This window comes from Ornithorhynchus anatinus, chromosome 4 (genome assembly GCF_004115215.2).
Source record: "Ornithorhynchus anatinus isolate Pmale09 chromosome 4, mOrnAna1.pri.v4, whole genome shotgun sequence".
NCBI lineage: Eukaryota > Metazoa > Chordata > Mammalia > Monotremata > Ornithorhynchidae > Ornithorhynchus > Ornithorhynchus anatinus.
In genome coordinates, this window is record NC_041731.1 from 17893339 (window position 1) to 17910309 (window position 16971).

At 43.6% G+C, this 16971-nt stretch overlaps 2 protein-coding genes across 2 annotated transcripts in view; one reads left to right on the forward strand and one right to left on the reverse strand.

Annotated features, from left to right (window-relative positions):
- Positions 1-331: 331 nt before the first annotated feature.
- IGFBP1 (insulin like growth factor binding protein 1) lies at positions 332-9620 on the reverse strand. Its single transcript, XM_007661711.3, has 4 exons — positions 9191-9620; positions 5268-5452; positions 3658-3786; positions 332-1533 (listed from the first exon to the last, which is right to left on the reverse strand). The coding sequence occupies exons 1-4, from the start codon at positions 9570-9572 to the stop codon at positions 1402-1404; spliced, it is 828 nt and encodes a 275-aa protein (XP_007659901.2). The 5' UTR covers positions 9573-9620; the 3' UTR covers positions 332-1401.
- Positions 7903-16971, forward strand: part of LOC120638318 (coiled-coil domain-containing protein 201-like) — a 53671-nt gene continuing 44602 nt past the window's right edge. Inside the window, exon 1 of the mRNA XM_039911726.1 lies at positions 7903-7953. The gene's annotated coding sequence lies outside the window, so the exon portion shown is untranslated. The remainder of the gene's footprint in view (positions 7954-16971) is intronic.

Below are 16971 nucleotides of genomic sequence, written 5' to 3' on the forward strand. Positions count from 1 at the left end.
ATACCACAATAAGTATTTTCTGTAAAACGGGGATAAATCGTCCAATCTACTTCCCTCAGACCGTGAGCCCTGTGTGAGACAAGGACTATGCCCTATCTTTTTTTGTTTAATTGTGATTGTTAGATTGACTCATAGGAATTGACTGACAGTAAGCAAATAATAAATGTCAAAATAACTCTTAGAAGCAGTCTCCAATCTACCCCTTATTCTGAGAAATGGTAGCAGGACAGGGGAAATTGCAGTTGGGGATGGGAGGACCCAAGAGGGAAGATAAGCTTGAAAAAAAACTGATACAAAGTTTAAAAAACTTACAATAAAGAGTCCAACACGATTTAAACATAAATGGTTTATTCCAAATAAGGCTGTTAAGTACAAATAACAGTTTGAACTTTATAGCCAGGGCATGTGTTTGCCTACATTCTCTTGTCAAAGTTTTCCCATTCAATCCAAGTTGAGAATTTTCACTCAGCAGCAGATTTCCATGCAAATAGGTATGATGGTGATCTATCTGAGGGCAGAGACCATCTCCTATATTTCTATATTTCCAAGTGTCTAGGATGGTGCTCTGCAATACAATTTGTGTTCTGATGATGAGTATACTGCTTTCATTTCAAATACGAATGACAGGGTATTCACACGATCGAAAATCTACAAGACATCACATCTACTAGCATGCCTACCGATTAAAGGCGTAAAATACCTGGACACTTCACCAAAGAGCCAGAGAAGGCTGTGTTCCTGCTGGGTGTGGAGGTGGAGTGGGTCAAGGGGGAAGATGCTGTTAGTTTTGCAGAGCAGAGAGAATCCTTCTCTTCCTTCCCTCTCCACAGGGTAAAGCTATTGGGGATGGCCCTGGCATCACCAGGGCACAAATGGGAGAAAATGGGACCCACTAGACCCTCTTCCAGCCAGAGAATGTGCCTTCTCTGACTTGCCCAGGTCCCTGCCAGCAGTTATTCTGCCCACCGCAGAATAGCAGAAACTGGCAAACTCTTGACTACTGCCAGGGTGTCGAAGGGGTGGAGGAAGCGACAGAAAGCTTGGAGGCAAGAATGGGAGAAATGTCATTTTAACAGCCAGTGGGATTTTGTGTTGTTCTGGATGATGTTTTCATCTCCTAGTTCTTTCAAAACAGAAGCAGGCCAATATCTTCCAGATCCACAGTGCAATTATTTGCAGTGTTGCCAAGTGTTCCGTGATACATAAATTAACCAATACACAAGTAACTGTCTAGAAAAAATAAATTTACTAAGAAATAAATAAACCGATAGTATATCATACCAGGAGTACAAAAAGAGTTTCTATACATATATATATATAATATAGGAATTGAATATATAAATAGTGTATGTATCATCATAAGACCTATATGACAGTAAATATTTTACAGGGTTTCTGCTTTCAGTTTTGCACATTGAAATACTGACGACATTTAGGATCTCCTATAACGTCTGGTGATCCAGGAATCCTCTTGCCATTTAACGGATTGACACACCAACATAGAACAGGTTCCCCATCCAGTGAAGTTTCACACTAAATGAGAAGAGAAAGATTTGGAAAAACTCAATGCAAGCAATCGGCAGCATTCCTGTGTCCGATCCAGAGTCGGCTCAGTATTCTGACCCCAACAGTGGCTTGGAGGAAGCATGTGATGCGTTCTTCCTTGAATTTCTCCAAACCCTTATTGGATTTACTGGCATTTTCAGACTGCCCGTATAAATAAATGAGAGTTCAGAAGAGGAATTTAGCAACTTAGACATTTTAGCTCTCTGCTACGAACCACTGAGAGGCATCCCTGAGGTCCAGGGACTGATGGGGAAGTTAAAAGTAACTGAAGAGGAGCTACCTAAAAACTGAAAGCCTTGAACATTTTGGAAATCCAAATCAGCCTAGCTCAAAAGTCAGGTATCGTCAAAACAGCAAAATGTGTTCTGTGACTCCTTCATCTTTCTTATCAGGGACTTTGAGAGATTAGGTCAGTTGATTTTCATGGCTGCATTTTCAGGAATTAATTGTTGAAACCTTGCTCAGTGAGGCTATCACATCAGTTCCTCCCTCTGGGATTAGAGCATAGATGCTGGAGATTCCGGGAAGGGGAAGATTTTTTGGATTTGTCTGGGAGTGGAGGTTTGCCTCCACTCTGTCCTCATTTTGACTTGACATGTGGAACTCAAATTTGCGTTTCCACGGTTTACTGGTGTTCGTTTCAGACCCTCCTCTGACCAAACACTCGTGGGTACCCACTGAGATAAAACTGACCACTTGATATTTGACGACCTAAGGGAGCATTTGCTTCTCTCATCAGATCTAAGTATGGTTCAAGCAGAGAAATTCAGGAGCCCACCCGATCCCCACGGCCTCCTTTGGGAGGGGACTCATGGTCCCAGAAAATCTCAAGAGAGAAATTGGCTTGCTTGATTCAGATAGTACTGCACTAGTTTAGCTGTGAATACAATGGAGGCTTTCTCCTTATATCTTCATCTTCACCCTTTTGACACATGGAATTTTTTTGAATATATTGTTGCTCAGGTGACATTTATGACCACTCCAAGGAGATAGCCACATATTTCTTCTGATAAAAATCAACTGAAGAAATTTTGGCTTAAACCATCGAGTACCTTGCTCCGGGTGAATATGAATTTCCATTTTATCACCTCACTGTCATGATGTGATATTCCCTATCGATTACCAATCCATTAATCAACCTGTGGCATTTAGTGAGCACTCGCTGTGTGCAGAACACTGTACTAAGTGCTGGGGAAAGTTGGTAGATACGATCCCTGTCCAAGAGGAACAGTCTGGACAGGGCAACAAACCTTAAAAGAGAAGCAGCATGTCTTAGTGGGAAGAGCAGGCCTGGGAAACAGAGGACCTGGATTTAAAACCTGGCTCCATGACAGGTCTGCTGTGTGACCTTAGGCAAGTCACTTGACTTCTCTATGCCTCAGTCTCCTCATTTGTAAAAAGGGGGATTAAGCTTGTGAGCCTCAGATGGGACAGGGAATGTGTCCAATCTGATTAGCTTGTATCGAACCCCAGTGTTTAGTACTTAGGGCTTAGCAAGTGCTTGACTAATATCATTAATGAATAAATAAATAAATTTCAGTCGTGTTTTTAGGACGTCTTTCATTGCAGACAGAATCGTGGGCTCTCAGCTATGGGGAAGAAGAGGCTTTGAACCGGGGGAAAAGTATGAGTGAGAAGCTGGAGGTGGGAAAATGGAGAGCAAGGTAGCGTTAGGATAGCTTAAGAGGACAAAGAAAAAGAGTTGGGGAGCAGGGGGTGAAGAGAGTCTTAAGGTGAGTTGGCAGAGAAACCAAAGGCCATAAGAAAGGGGGGTCAAGTAGACAGGTGGTGAATTAATGGCTTGTGAAGAGAAGAATGGAGAAGGAAATAGAGGATTGCAACCTACAGGTATCAGAGGCTGCGCTTATATGTGCTTTAAATACAATATAATTATCCCTTAATGTGTAACAAATTCCAGGGGTGGGTGGTGTCGGTGGATTTGGGGTTTTACTTTCAGAGGTATGTCATCTGAAAGCATGTATTTAATTTACAGCATGTATTTCAACTACATCCAATTTTACATAAAGGTGGGGTCATTGCAATGGCCTGGCCCAGCAGCCCCAAAGAAGTGCTTAGGAGAAAACCACCTACCTGTTTGCTGTGATAAAACCCATTCTTGCTGCAATTGGGCAAATAAAACTTGGAGATCTCCCCTTCGGGCCTCTGATAAATTACACTTAATCTGTCAAGGGTTTTCTGGAGTTCCGTTTGACATGGATTCTAAAAGAACCACAAAGCAGGAGATACACTAAATAAATGAAGAACCAGGACACATCAACAAGTCTTATCACAAGTAAATAATCAAAGTCATTAACTAAAGATATTAAATTAGTACAGTGCTCTGCACATGGTAAGTGTTCAATAAATACGATTGAATGAATTCTGTATTTCAGTTCTAAAAATACAATCATGTTCCTAAGCAAGAAAGTGGTTGCTAACTTCCCATTTTATCTTTCTACTTTATTCTAGTTGAGTAGTGTTAACAGGATTTCCTTCCCCTACTGCAGATACTTTTGCAAAAGGAAAATTATTCCTTCCTCTTTATACACCCAGGAGTGACACCCAGACAGAAAAACAACAAATACTTGTTGACTGACCCACTGAAAAGCAAAGTGCTCAGCTATATAAATGGAGAATCTAAAATTAAAAATAATATAAAAAATAATAATCATGGTATTTAAGCGCTTACTATGTGCCAAGCGCTGTTCTAAGTGCTGGGGTAGAAACAAGGTAATCGGGTTGCCCCACGTGGGGCTCACAGTCTTAATCCCCATTTTACATATGAGGTAACTGAGGCACAGAGAAGTGAAGTGGCTTGCCCAAGGTTACACAGCAGACAAGTGGCGGAGGTGGGATTAGAACCCACGTCCTCTGACTCCCAAGCCCGTCCTCTTGCCACTAAGCCACACTGCTTAAAAGATATAATAATAGTGGCATTTGTTAAGCACTTACTATGTGGCAAGCATTGTTCTAAGCTCTGTGGGGGAGACAAGTTAACCAGGTTGTCCCACCTGGGGCTCACACTTTTAACCCCCATTTTACATATGAAGGAACTGAGGCCCAGAGAAGTGAAGTGAGTTGTCCAAGGTCACCCAGCTGAGGAGTGGCGGAGATGGGTTGTAACCCACGTCCTCTGACTCCCAATCCCGTCCTCCTGCCACTAAGCCATGCTGCTTGAAAAAAAAAATTAAAAAAATAAAAAAAAAACAGAATGGGATTTCATTAAGGAAATCTAAGATAAAAAGTGGAATTTACTTTTGTGAAACTGCTTCAGATAAATGATTCCAATTTCTATTCTTTGGTGCCCTCAAGTGGCGATTCTATTTTTAAAAATGCCCTGGGATCTTTACCGAACAGTGCAGTCCATCAAAAAGTTGATTTTATTGCATTTTTTCAGGCCACGTCATTTTTCTACATTTCTTTCAGTCTTTCCATCCTGATTTTCAGAGAATTTAGATGAAAAAATGCTCTCCTTCTTCCAGAAATTCTTGTCCCGTAGTTTAAGAGAACAGATTCAAAACTGGGTGCTACTTCTCTGCCTTGTCTCATGCTGTGTGCTTAGAGCCAATTTTTCCAGCCAACTTAAATTTTTCCAAGTGACAGGAAATGTACCTTTTGAACTTTGAACAAAACCCACAGGCAGTAAAAACTCCATCTTAATTGGCACATCAAACATAAATGCATTTTCTTTAGGACTTTACCTCTTTTTTGCCTATGCCACTATTTCTATCTGCTCTCATGCTTTCATAAAAACTGATGGCATTCCAGAGAGCAGGTTTGTCATGTCCACTGGGAAAAGCCAGTTGGTAGTTAGCCAGCAGTTGCTCCTGTGTCATTTCAGCACTTTCAGGCGTCACATTTTCGGGATCCTCAAAATCACTTGCTTCTGCAGAAAAGAGTAAAATCGTTTGGACTTTGATGATCGATGCGTCCACCTTAACCGCTGCTATCTGAAGAAAAACCATTCACACTAGCCCTTTCTCAAAAGGAGTGGATTGAAAATGCTTGGGTCTGTTCCATTTGCTTTCAAAGAGGTTGGCTCTGCAGAGACGCGTCTTCAGTTATGCTTAGATTTGGTCCCGCCTGAGCGCTAGTTGCTAAGTTATTTTGGTTCCAGATGGGAACATTATAAAACTCACTGAGGTCTAAAGGAAAAATCGATGGATCGCCAGAACGCATCCACCTGTTTACCCATCTACCTGAGGAGCCAATACACAGGCCTGGATGAGGGAATTGCCTCTTCTCTCTATGCATTGGCACTGATGACTAATGGGCGGGGACGGGGACCTGCAGCTCCTGGAGGAGAATATCTGAATGAGCAAACACTTTGGGAAAACTCTGTGGACACACACCCCAACCTCTTCCCTGTCCGTGGGCGTCCCTCAAAATACGTGGGGCTCGAGGTGGGATAAGGGTTGGGGTACCTGCACATAAGATTCTCCCCAAGCACCATGTGATTTCTGATGGGCTCTTTCAGGAGCTGGAGCTCATGTTTGCTGTCATGTTTTGGGGTGACAAGAAAGACCCCTTTGACCCAATCATCCTACAGCTGTGACTCAGTTCCAGGTGGAAGCTTGGGGTATACCCTGTCTGGGGTGGAGAAATTTGGAGGGAGGAAATAGAATAATGAATTACCAGGACTTTTATGGGCCTAAGGATGTGTTTTTGTGATATCCGTTCTTTCTGTTCATCCTATTAAGGCTTTGCTCTGGAAGAGAGAGCTGCATTCACTGGCTATCTTTGGGAGACAAACATATGCCTATGCCAATGTAGAATACGATGGGATTTACAATAAAATGAGAAACCATCAAAGAGTAACTTTATCTCCAAAGCTATAGTATAACACATATGATGGTGAAAAAATACATATTTAATTTTTCGTTTCATCGAGTGGAATTCTTTCATAAGCACAATGAAGGGCAATAAGTAGAATTAATACAACATTTCTGACCAAAACTAAAACAAAAAGAACAGAAACTCCTAACTGCTTCCTTGAGGCTGAGGTAGTAGGACATCAAAAGCAATACATGAGCAAGTTTACTCTTTGCTGATAAGATTTGTTTACAAAGAAATGCACAGAAAGCGCAAACCAATGCTCAGGACTTGTTTGACCTATTCAAATAATTGGCCTGAAAGATTAAGCTCCTATTGGGAAAGATCATTTTTAGGACTGACCAAAAATGTGGCTAGCTGAATAGAACGCTGCTTTTGGGGAATTTGATTTTGTAAGTCAACTTTTTTTTAAATTCAAGAAAGCATTAAGAAAAGTATGTCATTCATTAAGGCCCAAGAATAAGTTTCTCAAGACAAATGTCATTATTCCTGATCTCCCCTGGAGATTTATTGATTATGTTGTATATTAAGTATTCTGAAAAACCTAATAGCCAATTTAATGTGTACTTTGATTATGTTGGATGTTAAATACTCTGAAAAACCTAATAGCCAATTTAATGTTTACTACTGTAAATTGAAGCAACCCCTATTAGTAAAAGGAACAATTTCAATCAGTTACAAAGGAGATAAGGGGATTTAGACTATTTTTTTCCTTTATAGTATATTTAGACAGACATTAATGTTTTGAATGATTTCTTCCCCATATATGACCTTCCAGGCACCGTAAATTCATTCATACATTTATTTAATCATACTTATTGAGAGCTTACTGTGTGCAGAACACTGGACTAAGCGCTTGGAAAGTACGATTGGACAACAAATGCGAACACAAACGTGAAACAAAGACCGTTGAAAAAGAAAGAATTTAAAGAATGACTCCCTGAATATATATTGACCAGTTGTCCGGGCTCTAGCTGCCCTCTTGGGCTCTATTTGAGTCTTAGAAAAGGAGGCCTCTGCTGTAAGCATAGCAGACTCCATGGATGTTAGATTTTGGTTGTGGGATTTGGGGAGTCCACAAATCTGAGTTCCAGTCCTAGTTCTGCCACTAATCTACCCCAGAGGATTTATTCTCTCGGTGCACAGTTTCCTCATCTGGAAAATGGGGATGATAACGCCCACTTCGCCTTACCTCAAAGGGATAGTTTAAGGATAAAATGAGATACCTGTTCCAAAAGTTCTTTGGAGAAATAAAAGTTTTAGATAAATTCAAATAGTAATATTAGTAATTACTGAATCTTTAAATCTAGCTCTAGTGTGATGACGGATTAGCCATCACTATTCTTTGAGGATCTTTGCAAATGTCCTTATCATCGTGATAAGGGGTATTATTGGGCTGGCTAGGTTATTTACATGCTGAAAATGCTGATGTGGGGAGGTAGGGAAAGAACAAAAATATAGGTTAGATTTTAATAAACTTTTTTTATGTTTCCTATTATGTAGATATAATCGGCAACGGATGCCAGAATTTGAAGAATGTCATTTAATTTAAAGGTAAGGAATTTTAGCAAAAAGAACTGGAACAAATTTGAAACTCAGCTGGTTCTTGAAATTGTAGCTTTCAACTTAAATGTTGAGTTTTCATTCTCCTAGCTCAGTAACTCTTTAGTGGCAATTCAGAAAGTTAAGACAGTGAAAAGAAATCATGAAAAGGCCCTTGGGATTAAGGAAAAGTGTTTTTGAATATGAACTGGCATTTTAGCAAATGAAATGGCAACTAAACTTCATCTGGGCTAACCAATACCCACTTTCCTTAAATGAGTGATTCATCTGTGAAATTCCAGGGAAGAGAGAAGGGGGTAAGGAAGGGATTCTGAAGCACGAACTCCAAACAGCAAAAGATGACCTTAACTGGACGGGGGTCAATAGTAGAATCCCTAGAGCAAAACACCCAGATTACCATTTAGAGCATTTTTCTTTCTCATGCGATTCAGAGTGAACTAATTTGGTTTGGTTGGTTGAGCACTTAAAATCCAGAGACCGTTTTACTCACTCCAGAAACCATAGAATCCGTCCTCAGACTCCACTGAACCACCGGTCCCATCCCTGGAAGTATGTCCTGAATTCAGAATTCATTGTAAAAGCCAGGGCTCAGATTCCCCTCCGAGGTAACTAAAGGTTTTCTCTAAGAATTACACAGGATGTGAATCAGCCCCGGCTAGGGCGCTTCTAAGTGAGGGGAGAGGATGTGGTACTTCCTTAGCTTCCCACTACAAATAAATGACTGCTTGAACCCGTGAAGCCACAATTGTGAAGTTCTTTGAAAGAAAGGTACAACATAAATACCAATCATTGTTTTTATATAGTACATGAATGGGAGAAAGATTTTTAGCCTAAACGCTAACATTATGTACTATAAACATCGATTGAGCACGGAGTGTAACCACAAAACATATATTACAAAGCAAATTCCAAACGCATTCAGTGCGTATCCAGCAGTCGGTATTCCCATCCCAGGCCAGGACCCTACCCTTTATCTTTTTTCCAGTTTCCCCGCTTCACTTTCCCCATTTTCCACCCTAGGTCACGGCTCATAGCACCGAACTCTCCCAGACGCTTCATAAAATGCTCTGCACATAGACAGCACCCAGTAAACACCACCAACCGATTGACTCCCCAGTCAAAACCCCAGCATCCCCTGAGAAGCCTTCACCTATGGCATCGAGAAGGACTCGATGGGGCAAATTCCGGGAAGGGAGTGGACAATGGCAGAGAGGAGGCCTAGGTTTACCGAAAGCTTCTGCGCTCCACAACCCGTCTCCTTGACCTTCTACGCAGGTTCCTCTCCCCTGGAGGAGCGCGGCAATTGGCCGGGACTCGTCCTGCCGTGCCTGGCATTTTAGACCCTTGCCGCACCGCGCTGTGTAGACGCCGCACGAACTTCCCAGTTGCAGGGCACACGTCTGGCAGCAGCCACAGCCAGGCTGGCGGGCGGTTTCCAGGCAGCTAGCCGTCACAGACGGGCACAGGGCCATCTTCTCGGCTGTACAAGGGGCACATCTGATGGGCTTGGAGATGGAGCTGGCAAGGAGGGTGCTGAACAGCAGCAGCAGGAAGAGCCGGCCAGCGGAACAGGAGCGCTGAGAGCAACAGAGAGTCGGCACTGCGGGCATTACAGAGACGAGCAGGCCCAATCTAGGCAAAGCTTCTTCCGTTCAAAAGCTCAACGCAGAAGATAACTGGATCTGGGGTGCCGAGTTGAGCGATTTATACCAAATTTCAGCTGTCAATCTTTAACTTCCTGTTAACTATTAGCTGAGTGAGGGGATGGGGAACATCAGGTTTCATTGGCAGATTGGATGGGCCCTCCCCTCTGTTTTTTTCTCTCTCTTCTCCCTCCTGAGTCAATGGTACAAAATACTTTTGTTTTTACCTCCCTCCCAAGCTGCCCGAGCAAACTGGAGGTGGTTTATAAAATCGGTCTCGACTTTTCCTCCTTGGCTTGTTTTTTTTCCTTCCCTTGAAATTCTCCTGGCCTCGAAATGAATAAATTTCATTGACATACTTGGAGTAGGAAATAGCCTCCCTACTTCTACAGGGATTCATTGTTCCTGGCCTTGGTTTGCTTGAGGCTACCAGTCCCTGGCTTTGAGGGTACTTAGAGCTCCACAGAGCCAGGTCCCCGAGGTTTATTAAGTTGGTAAGAACTGGTGACTCCCAATACTTCATGAGGCTGCTCTGGCTAAAATGTTCCCTACCAGATTTTAGAGCTGACTGCTAACGCAGCCGATTCTGCGTGGTTTTTTTTTTTCCGGTTTGGTTTTAAATTCATTTCATTACAGTTCCCTGAATAACCAATTTCACCCCCCGTCAGTTTCTAAATGCTGTATGGCCAAAAACAATAGGAATGGACTCCTCTGTCTCACTCCAACTTCACTCTCTTTGTAGTCACGGGTCTAGATTCTTTACCTTGAAAGGGTTTTGGCTCCCCTTCCTGGGGCCAGAGGAAAAATGAACATGACGCAGCGTAAGTGGCCAGAGAAGAAGAAGAGAAAGTCTGTGGCAACAATATGTCCTTTTTCTACTCAGGGAGAGGGAAAGACAGATTGGTGGGGAGTGGAGGATGTGAACTGGACCTAAAGAGGTAGCCCCAGATCGCTCTTCTACAGAATGCTGAACCTGAGATTTGGAAACATTCCGCTCATTTTCAGTGACGCTCCTTGTGAGAAAACATCCGCATTTACCAATTTTGATGTATTGCACTCTCCCAAGCACTTAGTTCTGTGCTCTGTGGACCATAAGGACCCCCCCCCGACCCCCGACCCCAGTTCCCTGTCTCCCTCTTAGGTGGTAGTCAACAATTATCAAAGAGTAAAAATTTGACAAGCCCCTGCAGGAATAGCCATGTGTTCTGCTGAGAGATAAGGTCTGAATGATGTGAAGAACTGCTGGCCTCCTGATTATTTTATCACTCATCCCCGGGCTCCAGAATGCTCTTGAAACATGGCTCTGGCTCTTTCAATGGAGCCTGGATCAGACCCTTTCTACTGATGATTTTGGAGGCCAGGGTAGCGTTTAAATGAATTTCCCAACGCCTGTTCTCATCAAGTCTTTGAGCTAACGGCTTAGGCTCGGCTAACATTTGAGTGGGAGACTCTCTGGAAGTTCGGTATGCTGTGTTTCTTTGGCTACCGGAAACCAGAGATGGGGCAGGCTGCTGTTCAGCAGGACAATGGAGTTAACGGCAGAGATTGACTTCTCTGGATATGCCAGGCACAGTAATAATTGCAGGCCAGTGCCAGTCCAATACCAGAGTCTTTCTAACTCCATCTGGGGATACATCGGTTTGTGTAAGGCACTGCTCAGAAAGGTTTAGGATAGGTAAGGCTCTGAAGTAACTACGGGCCTCATCAATATTTGCTTAATTGTTACAATCTGACTTTATCACTTTGAGGTGTCAAATGTTTCATGTTTCTTGTCCTTTAGAATGTGAGCAATTTTAGCACTGGGGTAATGCCAAAATGCTCAGTGGAAAGAGCACCAGCTTGGGAGTCCGAAGTCATGGGTTTGAATCCCCGCTCTGCCATTTGGCAGCTGTGTGACGTGGGCAAGTCACTTAACTTCTCAGTGCCTCAGTTACCTCATCTGTAAAATGGGGATGAAGATTGTGAGCCTCACGTGGGACAACCTGATTATCCTGTATCTACCCCAGCACTTAGAACGGTGTTCAGCACATAGTAAGTGCTTAACAAATACCAACATTATTATTACTGTATGTAGAAATATATATATATATATATATATGTTTTCATATTTGCTTATTAAAGATGGTGAGTCAGTGAGAATGACCTATCCTTTTCTCGCTAAAAAATCTTCACCAGGAAAATCTGAATGTTACCTAACTTTAGAGGGAATTGCCCCAACAGGCCCAATATTTTTGGAGCCACCTTTAAGCAGTTCTCTTCTGACCCTACTCCAGGAACCCTGACAGCAGCAAGAGTTTCTGACTGACAGAGAGCTCTTTCTGCTTCAGTCCCATCCCCTCCCCATCAGAGCAGAGATCCCGTCTTTTACTTCTTTTGTTTTCCCCCACAGACCTGTAAATGCTGTGTTGGCAGGGAAGGAGTCTACTGATTCTGTTATATGGCAATCTCCCAAGCATTTAGTGCAGTGCTTTGCACACATTAAGTGCTCAGCAAATACCTGTGACATTGTTTTTGTTATTCTCCAAAGACTGGTATACCTTGCTCTGCTCATAGCATATTAACAGTTAATAAATACTCAATGACTGCCTCACAGGCATTTCGAGAAAGTATCGAGTCATTTGGATTGAGGTGTCTAACTTTATATTTAAAAAAAAATCAAGTTCCTCTTCCTCTTTGGCAGAAAAATCAACAAGCTTCCTGAGAATTTGGAGATGTCGGATAGCAAGTGGGATCAGGGTACATTTGGGTCACCTGGAATTCTGGTTCGGTAAACTCTAGAAATCTTTGGGTCATTTTGGAGGGATCCCTGTTGCTGAAGAGAGGGGCAGAGGGATCAGCTGGTTTATGCTTTAGTACAATTTTAATTTATGCAACTTGAATACAACTTACCCTAAAGTTTGCCCCTCTATGGGAATATTTTGTTACTCATTATGTTTGAATTTTCGGTTGCCAGAGTCAGCTGCTTTCCCCCCAGTAGAGTCTAAATACTCTTTTAAGTTGTCTATGGCTGACCCTATTGCCCTTCAGGATATGATGCAAGCCACCTTTGTTTGACCACTGAAATTGTGAGGGTCGTGAATTCGGGAAGGCACATGCTCGTATTATTGCTTGTTTGATTTAGTCATGTATGTGTCCGGGCAATGGAAACACTTTAGAAATCAATCAATATGCCGTTGTCCTGCCCTTTACGTGCAAAAAGAGCTAAAACAGAGACTGCAGGGTGAGTAAATTCTGACGACAGAGGGAAGGTGTTTCGTAGCTCCGTTTTGCAATGATTATTGTAAAATAAGAAAATCTCAGACTAGAAAGAAGAATGAAGGTTATATTTTTCTTTGTCTCCAGAAATTTGGCTTTTAGGGTGATGACTAAAGCTGTACCATCCCTACTATTGTGTAGTTTACATTTGCATCTGAAGTTTTGTTAGCTGAAATTCAAGGATCTAGGATCATTTTAATACCGGTGTATATTTGAGAGTGCTCTTCGATAAACTATCTAACACCCACCATGTCCTTGGTAGAGGTTTAGTCAAACAAGTATCACTTTCAGAGAATAAAACTGATTTGGGGTTGATATTTACTGAGGTCTGGGGGAAACATCTGGGCATCCAAACCCAAACTCCCTTCTCTGAATTGACCACTGTGGAGCAATGTGCGAAGCCTGGTGTCTTGTTTTGAGTTTAGAGGTGAGGAACATCAGCGTGGTTTCCTCTGTGACTCGATTTCTAATATTTCCAAACATAAAAGCTATTAGGGCAAGGAAAACATCTTTAATCAGATTTTGAGCTAGACTAGAGACGGTACATGATTTTAGCCCTGTGGGCTTATCTCCAGGTCACAAATACCATAATCAAACAGCACTTCCTGGTTGAGAGAGTTGAACCACACTAACCTTCTCTTCTCTCCAAGTGATCCTTCCCTCAACTACCAGGAGAATGTCTGGTTGTGGGTAGGAGAGATTATCCATCAGACCCCTTTCTCCTTTCACTGGTCTGGAATGAATGAACCAACCACCTTACCCCCTCCTACTCACCTCACTTTTCTCCTACTAAAACCAAGCCCGCATGTTTCAATTCACCGCCAACCTCTCGCTCAAGTCCTGCCCCCGGCCTGGGTTGCCCTCCCTCCTCAAATCCGACAATTACTCTGTCCCACTTCTCCATGGCACATCTCTAAGAGGCCTTCCTTGAGTAAGCCCTCCTTTCTTCTTCTCCCTCTCCCTTCCGCGATACCTGACTTTCTCCCTTCATTCATCTCCCCTCCCAGCCCCACAACACTTGTGTACTTATCTATAATTTATTTATTTATATTAATATCTATTTCCCCCTTAGAATGTAATCTCGTTTTGGATGGGGAATGTTCTGGTTAATTATTATATTGTACGCTCCCAAGTACTTGGTGCAGCCCTCTGCACACAGTAGGCACTCAATAAATACAACTGAATGAATGAAAGAGATGAGGTGACACCATGTTTACCGTGTGAGAGGCAGAAATAGGATTATTATAAATAATAATAATGATAAAAATAATTGTAAGTGCTTATTAGATGCCAGGCACTCTTCTAAGTGCTGGGGTAGATGCCAGATTCGCAGGTTGGACACATTCCCTGTCCCACATGGGACTCACAGTCTTAATCCCCATTTTAAAGATGAGGGAACTGAGGCACAAACAAGTTAAATGACTTGCTTGAGGTCATACAGCAGGCAAGTGGGATAGCTGGCACTAGAACCCAGGTCCTCACACTCCCGGTCCCATCACGCTGCTCCTCACAACAGTCTGCCCATGGTAGTTTGGTCTACAGTGCTCTCCAACTTATATCAGCTGGAGGCTGCATGCTGGTTGCTACCAGACTGAAATTTGGCGAGACAAGCTACTCGAAGGTTGACAGCTCTCCTCCAAAATGCTCACCTCACATAGTCATGGGCACTGAGCTCTCCTCCAGGTTCAAGATCATGCTGGCCATAAAGTTCACAGCAGGGGAGAACAGCTCTAGAAAGATGGTGAAGTCCTAGGACAAAGGTCACTTGGAGGTTCTAATCCTTCTTGACCTCTCTGCTGCCTTTGACACTGTCGACCATCCCCTCCTCCTCCATACCTTATCTCACCTTGGCTTCACGGACTCTGTCCTCTCCTGGTTCTCCTCTTACCTCTCTGGCCGATCATTCTCGGTCTTCTTCGCTGGCGCCTCCTCCTCCTCCCATCCTTTAACTGTTGGAGTTCCTCAAGGGTCAGTTCTTGGCCCTCTTCTGTTCTCCATTTACACTCACTCCCTCGGTGAACTCATTCGCTCTCACGGCTTTGACTACCATCTCTACGCAGATGACACGCAGATCTACATCTCCGCCCCTGTCCTCTCCCCCCACTTCAGGCTCGCATCTCCTCCCGCCTCCAGGATGTCTCCACCTGGATGTCGGCCCACCACCTAAAACTCAACATGAGCAAGACTGAGCTCCTCATCTTCCCTACCAAATCCGGTCCTCTCCCAGACTTCCCTATCACTGTGGATGGCACGACCATCCTTCCCGTCTCTCAGGCCCGCGATCTCGGTGTCAGCCTTGACTCGTCTCTCTCGTTCACCCCACACATCCTATCCATTACCAAGATCTGCCGGTTTCACCTTTACAATATCGTCAAGATCCGCCCTTTCCTCTCCACCCAAACGGCTATCTTACTGCTACGGGCTCTTGTTATATCTCGGCTAGACTACTGTGTCAGCCTTCTCTCTGACCTCCCTTCCTCCTCTCTCACCCCGCTCCAGTCTATTCTTCACTCCGCTGCCCGGCTCATCTTCTTGCAGAAATGGTATGGGCATGTCACTCCCTGTCTTAAACAACTCCAGTGGTTGCCTATCAACCTCCTCTCCAAACAAAAACTCCTCACTCTAGGCTTCAAGGCTCTCCATCACCTTGCCCCTTCCTACCTCTCCTCCCTTCTCTCTTTCTACCGCCCACCCCGCACGCTCCACTCCTCTGCCGCCCACCTCCTCACCATCCCTTGGTCTCGCCTACCCAGCCGTCAACCCCTGGGCCACGTCCTCCCGCGGTCCTGGAACTCCCTCCCTCCTCACCTCCACCAAACTGATTCTCTTCCCCTCTTCAAAACCCTACTTAAAACTCACCTCCTCCAAGAGGCCTTCCCAGACTGAGCTCCTCTTCTCCCTCTACTCCCTCTACCACCCCCCCTTCACCTCTCTGCAGCTTAACCCTCTTTTCCCCCATTTCACTCTACTCCTCCCCCTCTCCCTTCCCATCCCCTCAGCACTGTACTCGTCCGCTCAACTGTATATATTTTCATTACCCTATTTATTTTGTTAATGAAATGTACATCGCCTCTATTCTATTTAGTTGGCATTGTTTTTACGAGATGTTCTTCCCCTTGACTCTATTTAATGCCATTGTTCTTGTCTGTCTGTCTCCCCCGATTAGACTGTAAGCCCGTCAAACGGCAGGGACTGTCTCTATCTGTTGCCGACTTGTTCATTCCAAGTGCTTAGTACAGTGCTCTGCACATAGTAAGCGCTCAATAAATACTATTGAATGAATGAATGAATGAAAGGTGAGCTTCAGCGCTCTTCATACCTGGCTGTTCCAGCCACATGTTAACTGTTCTCGGGAAACTCGCAGAGCTTCCTAGAGGAGATCTGAGTTCATGAAATTTCAAGTTTTTACTGTCCCTCCCATTTCTTTTTACGAGAGGCAGACCTGCTCCCCGCCTTCCAGCCACCCTGCCCAACAAGAACGCACACGGACACAAGCAGGATGGATCACCAGGTCACCAGTCCATTTTCAGTGGTCAGTTACAGGGAAGCTTGAACATCTTAACCTCCCTCCCTTTGCTCTGGCGGCCCAACTGATAATGGCAGAGGAAAAGCAGGAAAGGTCAGATGATGGGGAATAGATAAACGCCCTGCTCATCTGTGGGCTTATTTTGGAGATAAGCATAGGATTCAGGCCTGGTTGGTCCATAACTAGGACAATTTGACTAAGGCTACATAGTTTAAATGATTTAGAGATGGCCTAAGAAATTGGAGATCTGGCATTTTAGCTGAACTCCCAGCTAATCTGGATCAACTGAGACCTGTAGTTTTTTGTCCCCGTCCATCCAGTCTGATTGGGAGCATAGCATGAGCTCAGAGTACCTTCCTATATATTTTCTACCAAATGAGCCAACGGAGCTTAAGGGATGACAAGAGAATAAGAAGATAATGCATGATCTCTCTCTCCTTCTGCAGTTGTTATTAGTAAGAGACATGATTATACTTTCCCAAATGCTTAGTACAGTGCTCTGCACACAGTTTGCCCTCAATAAATACAACTAAATGAAGGAATGAATTAAAAAAGGAGGAATAAGAAAATTAGCGTGGGTTTAAT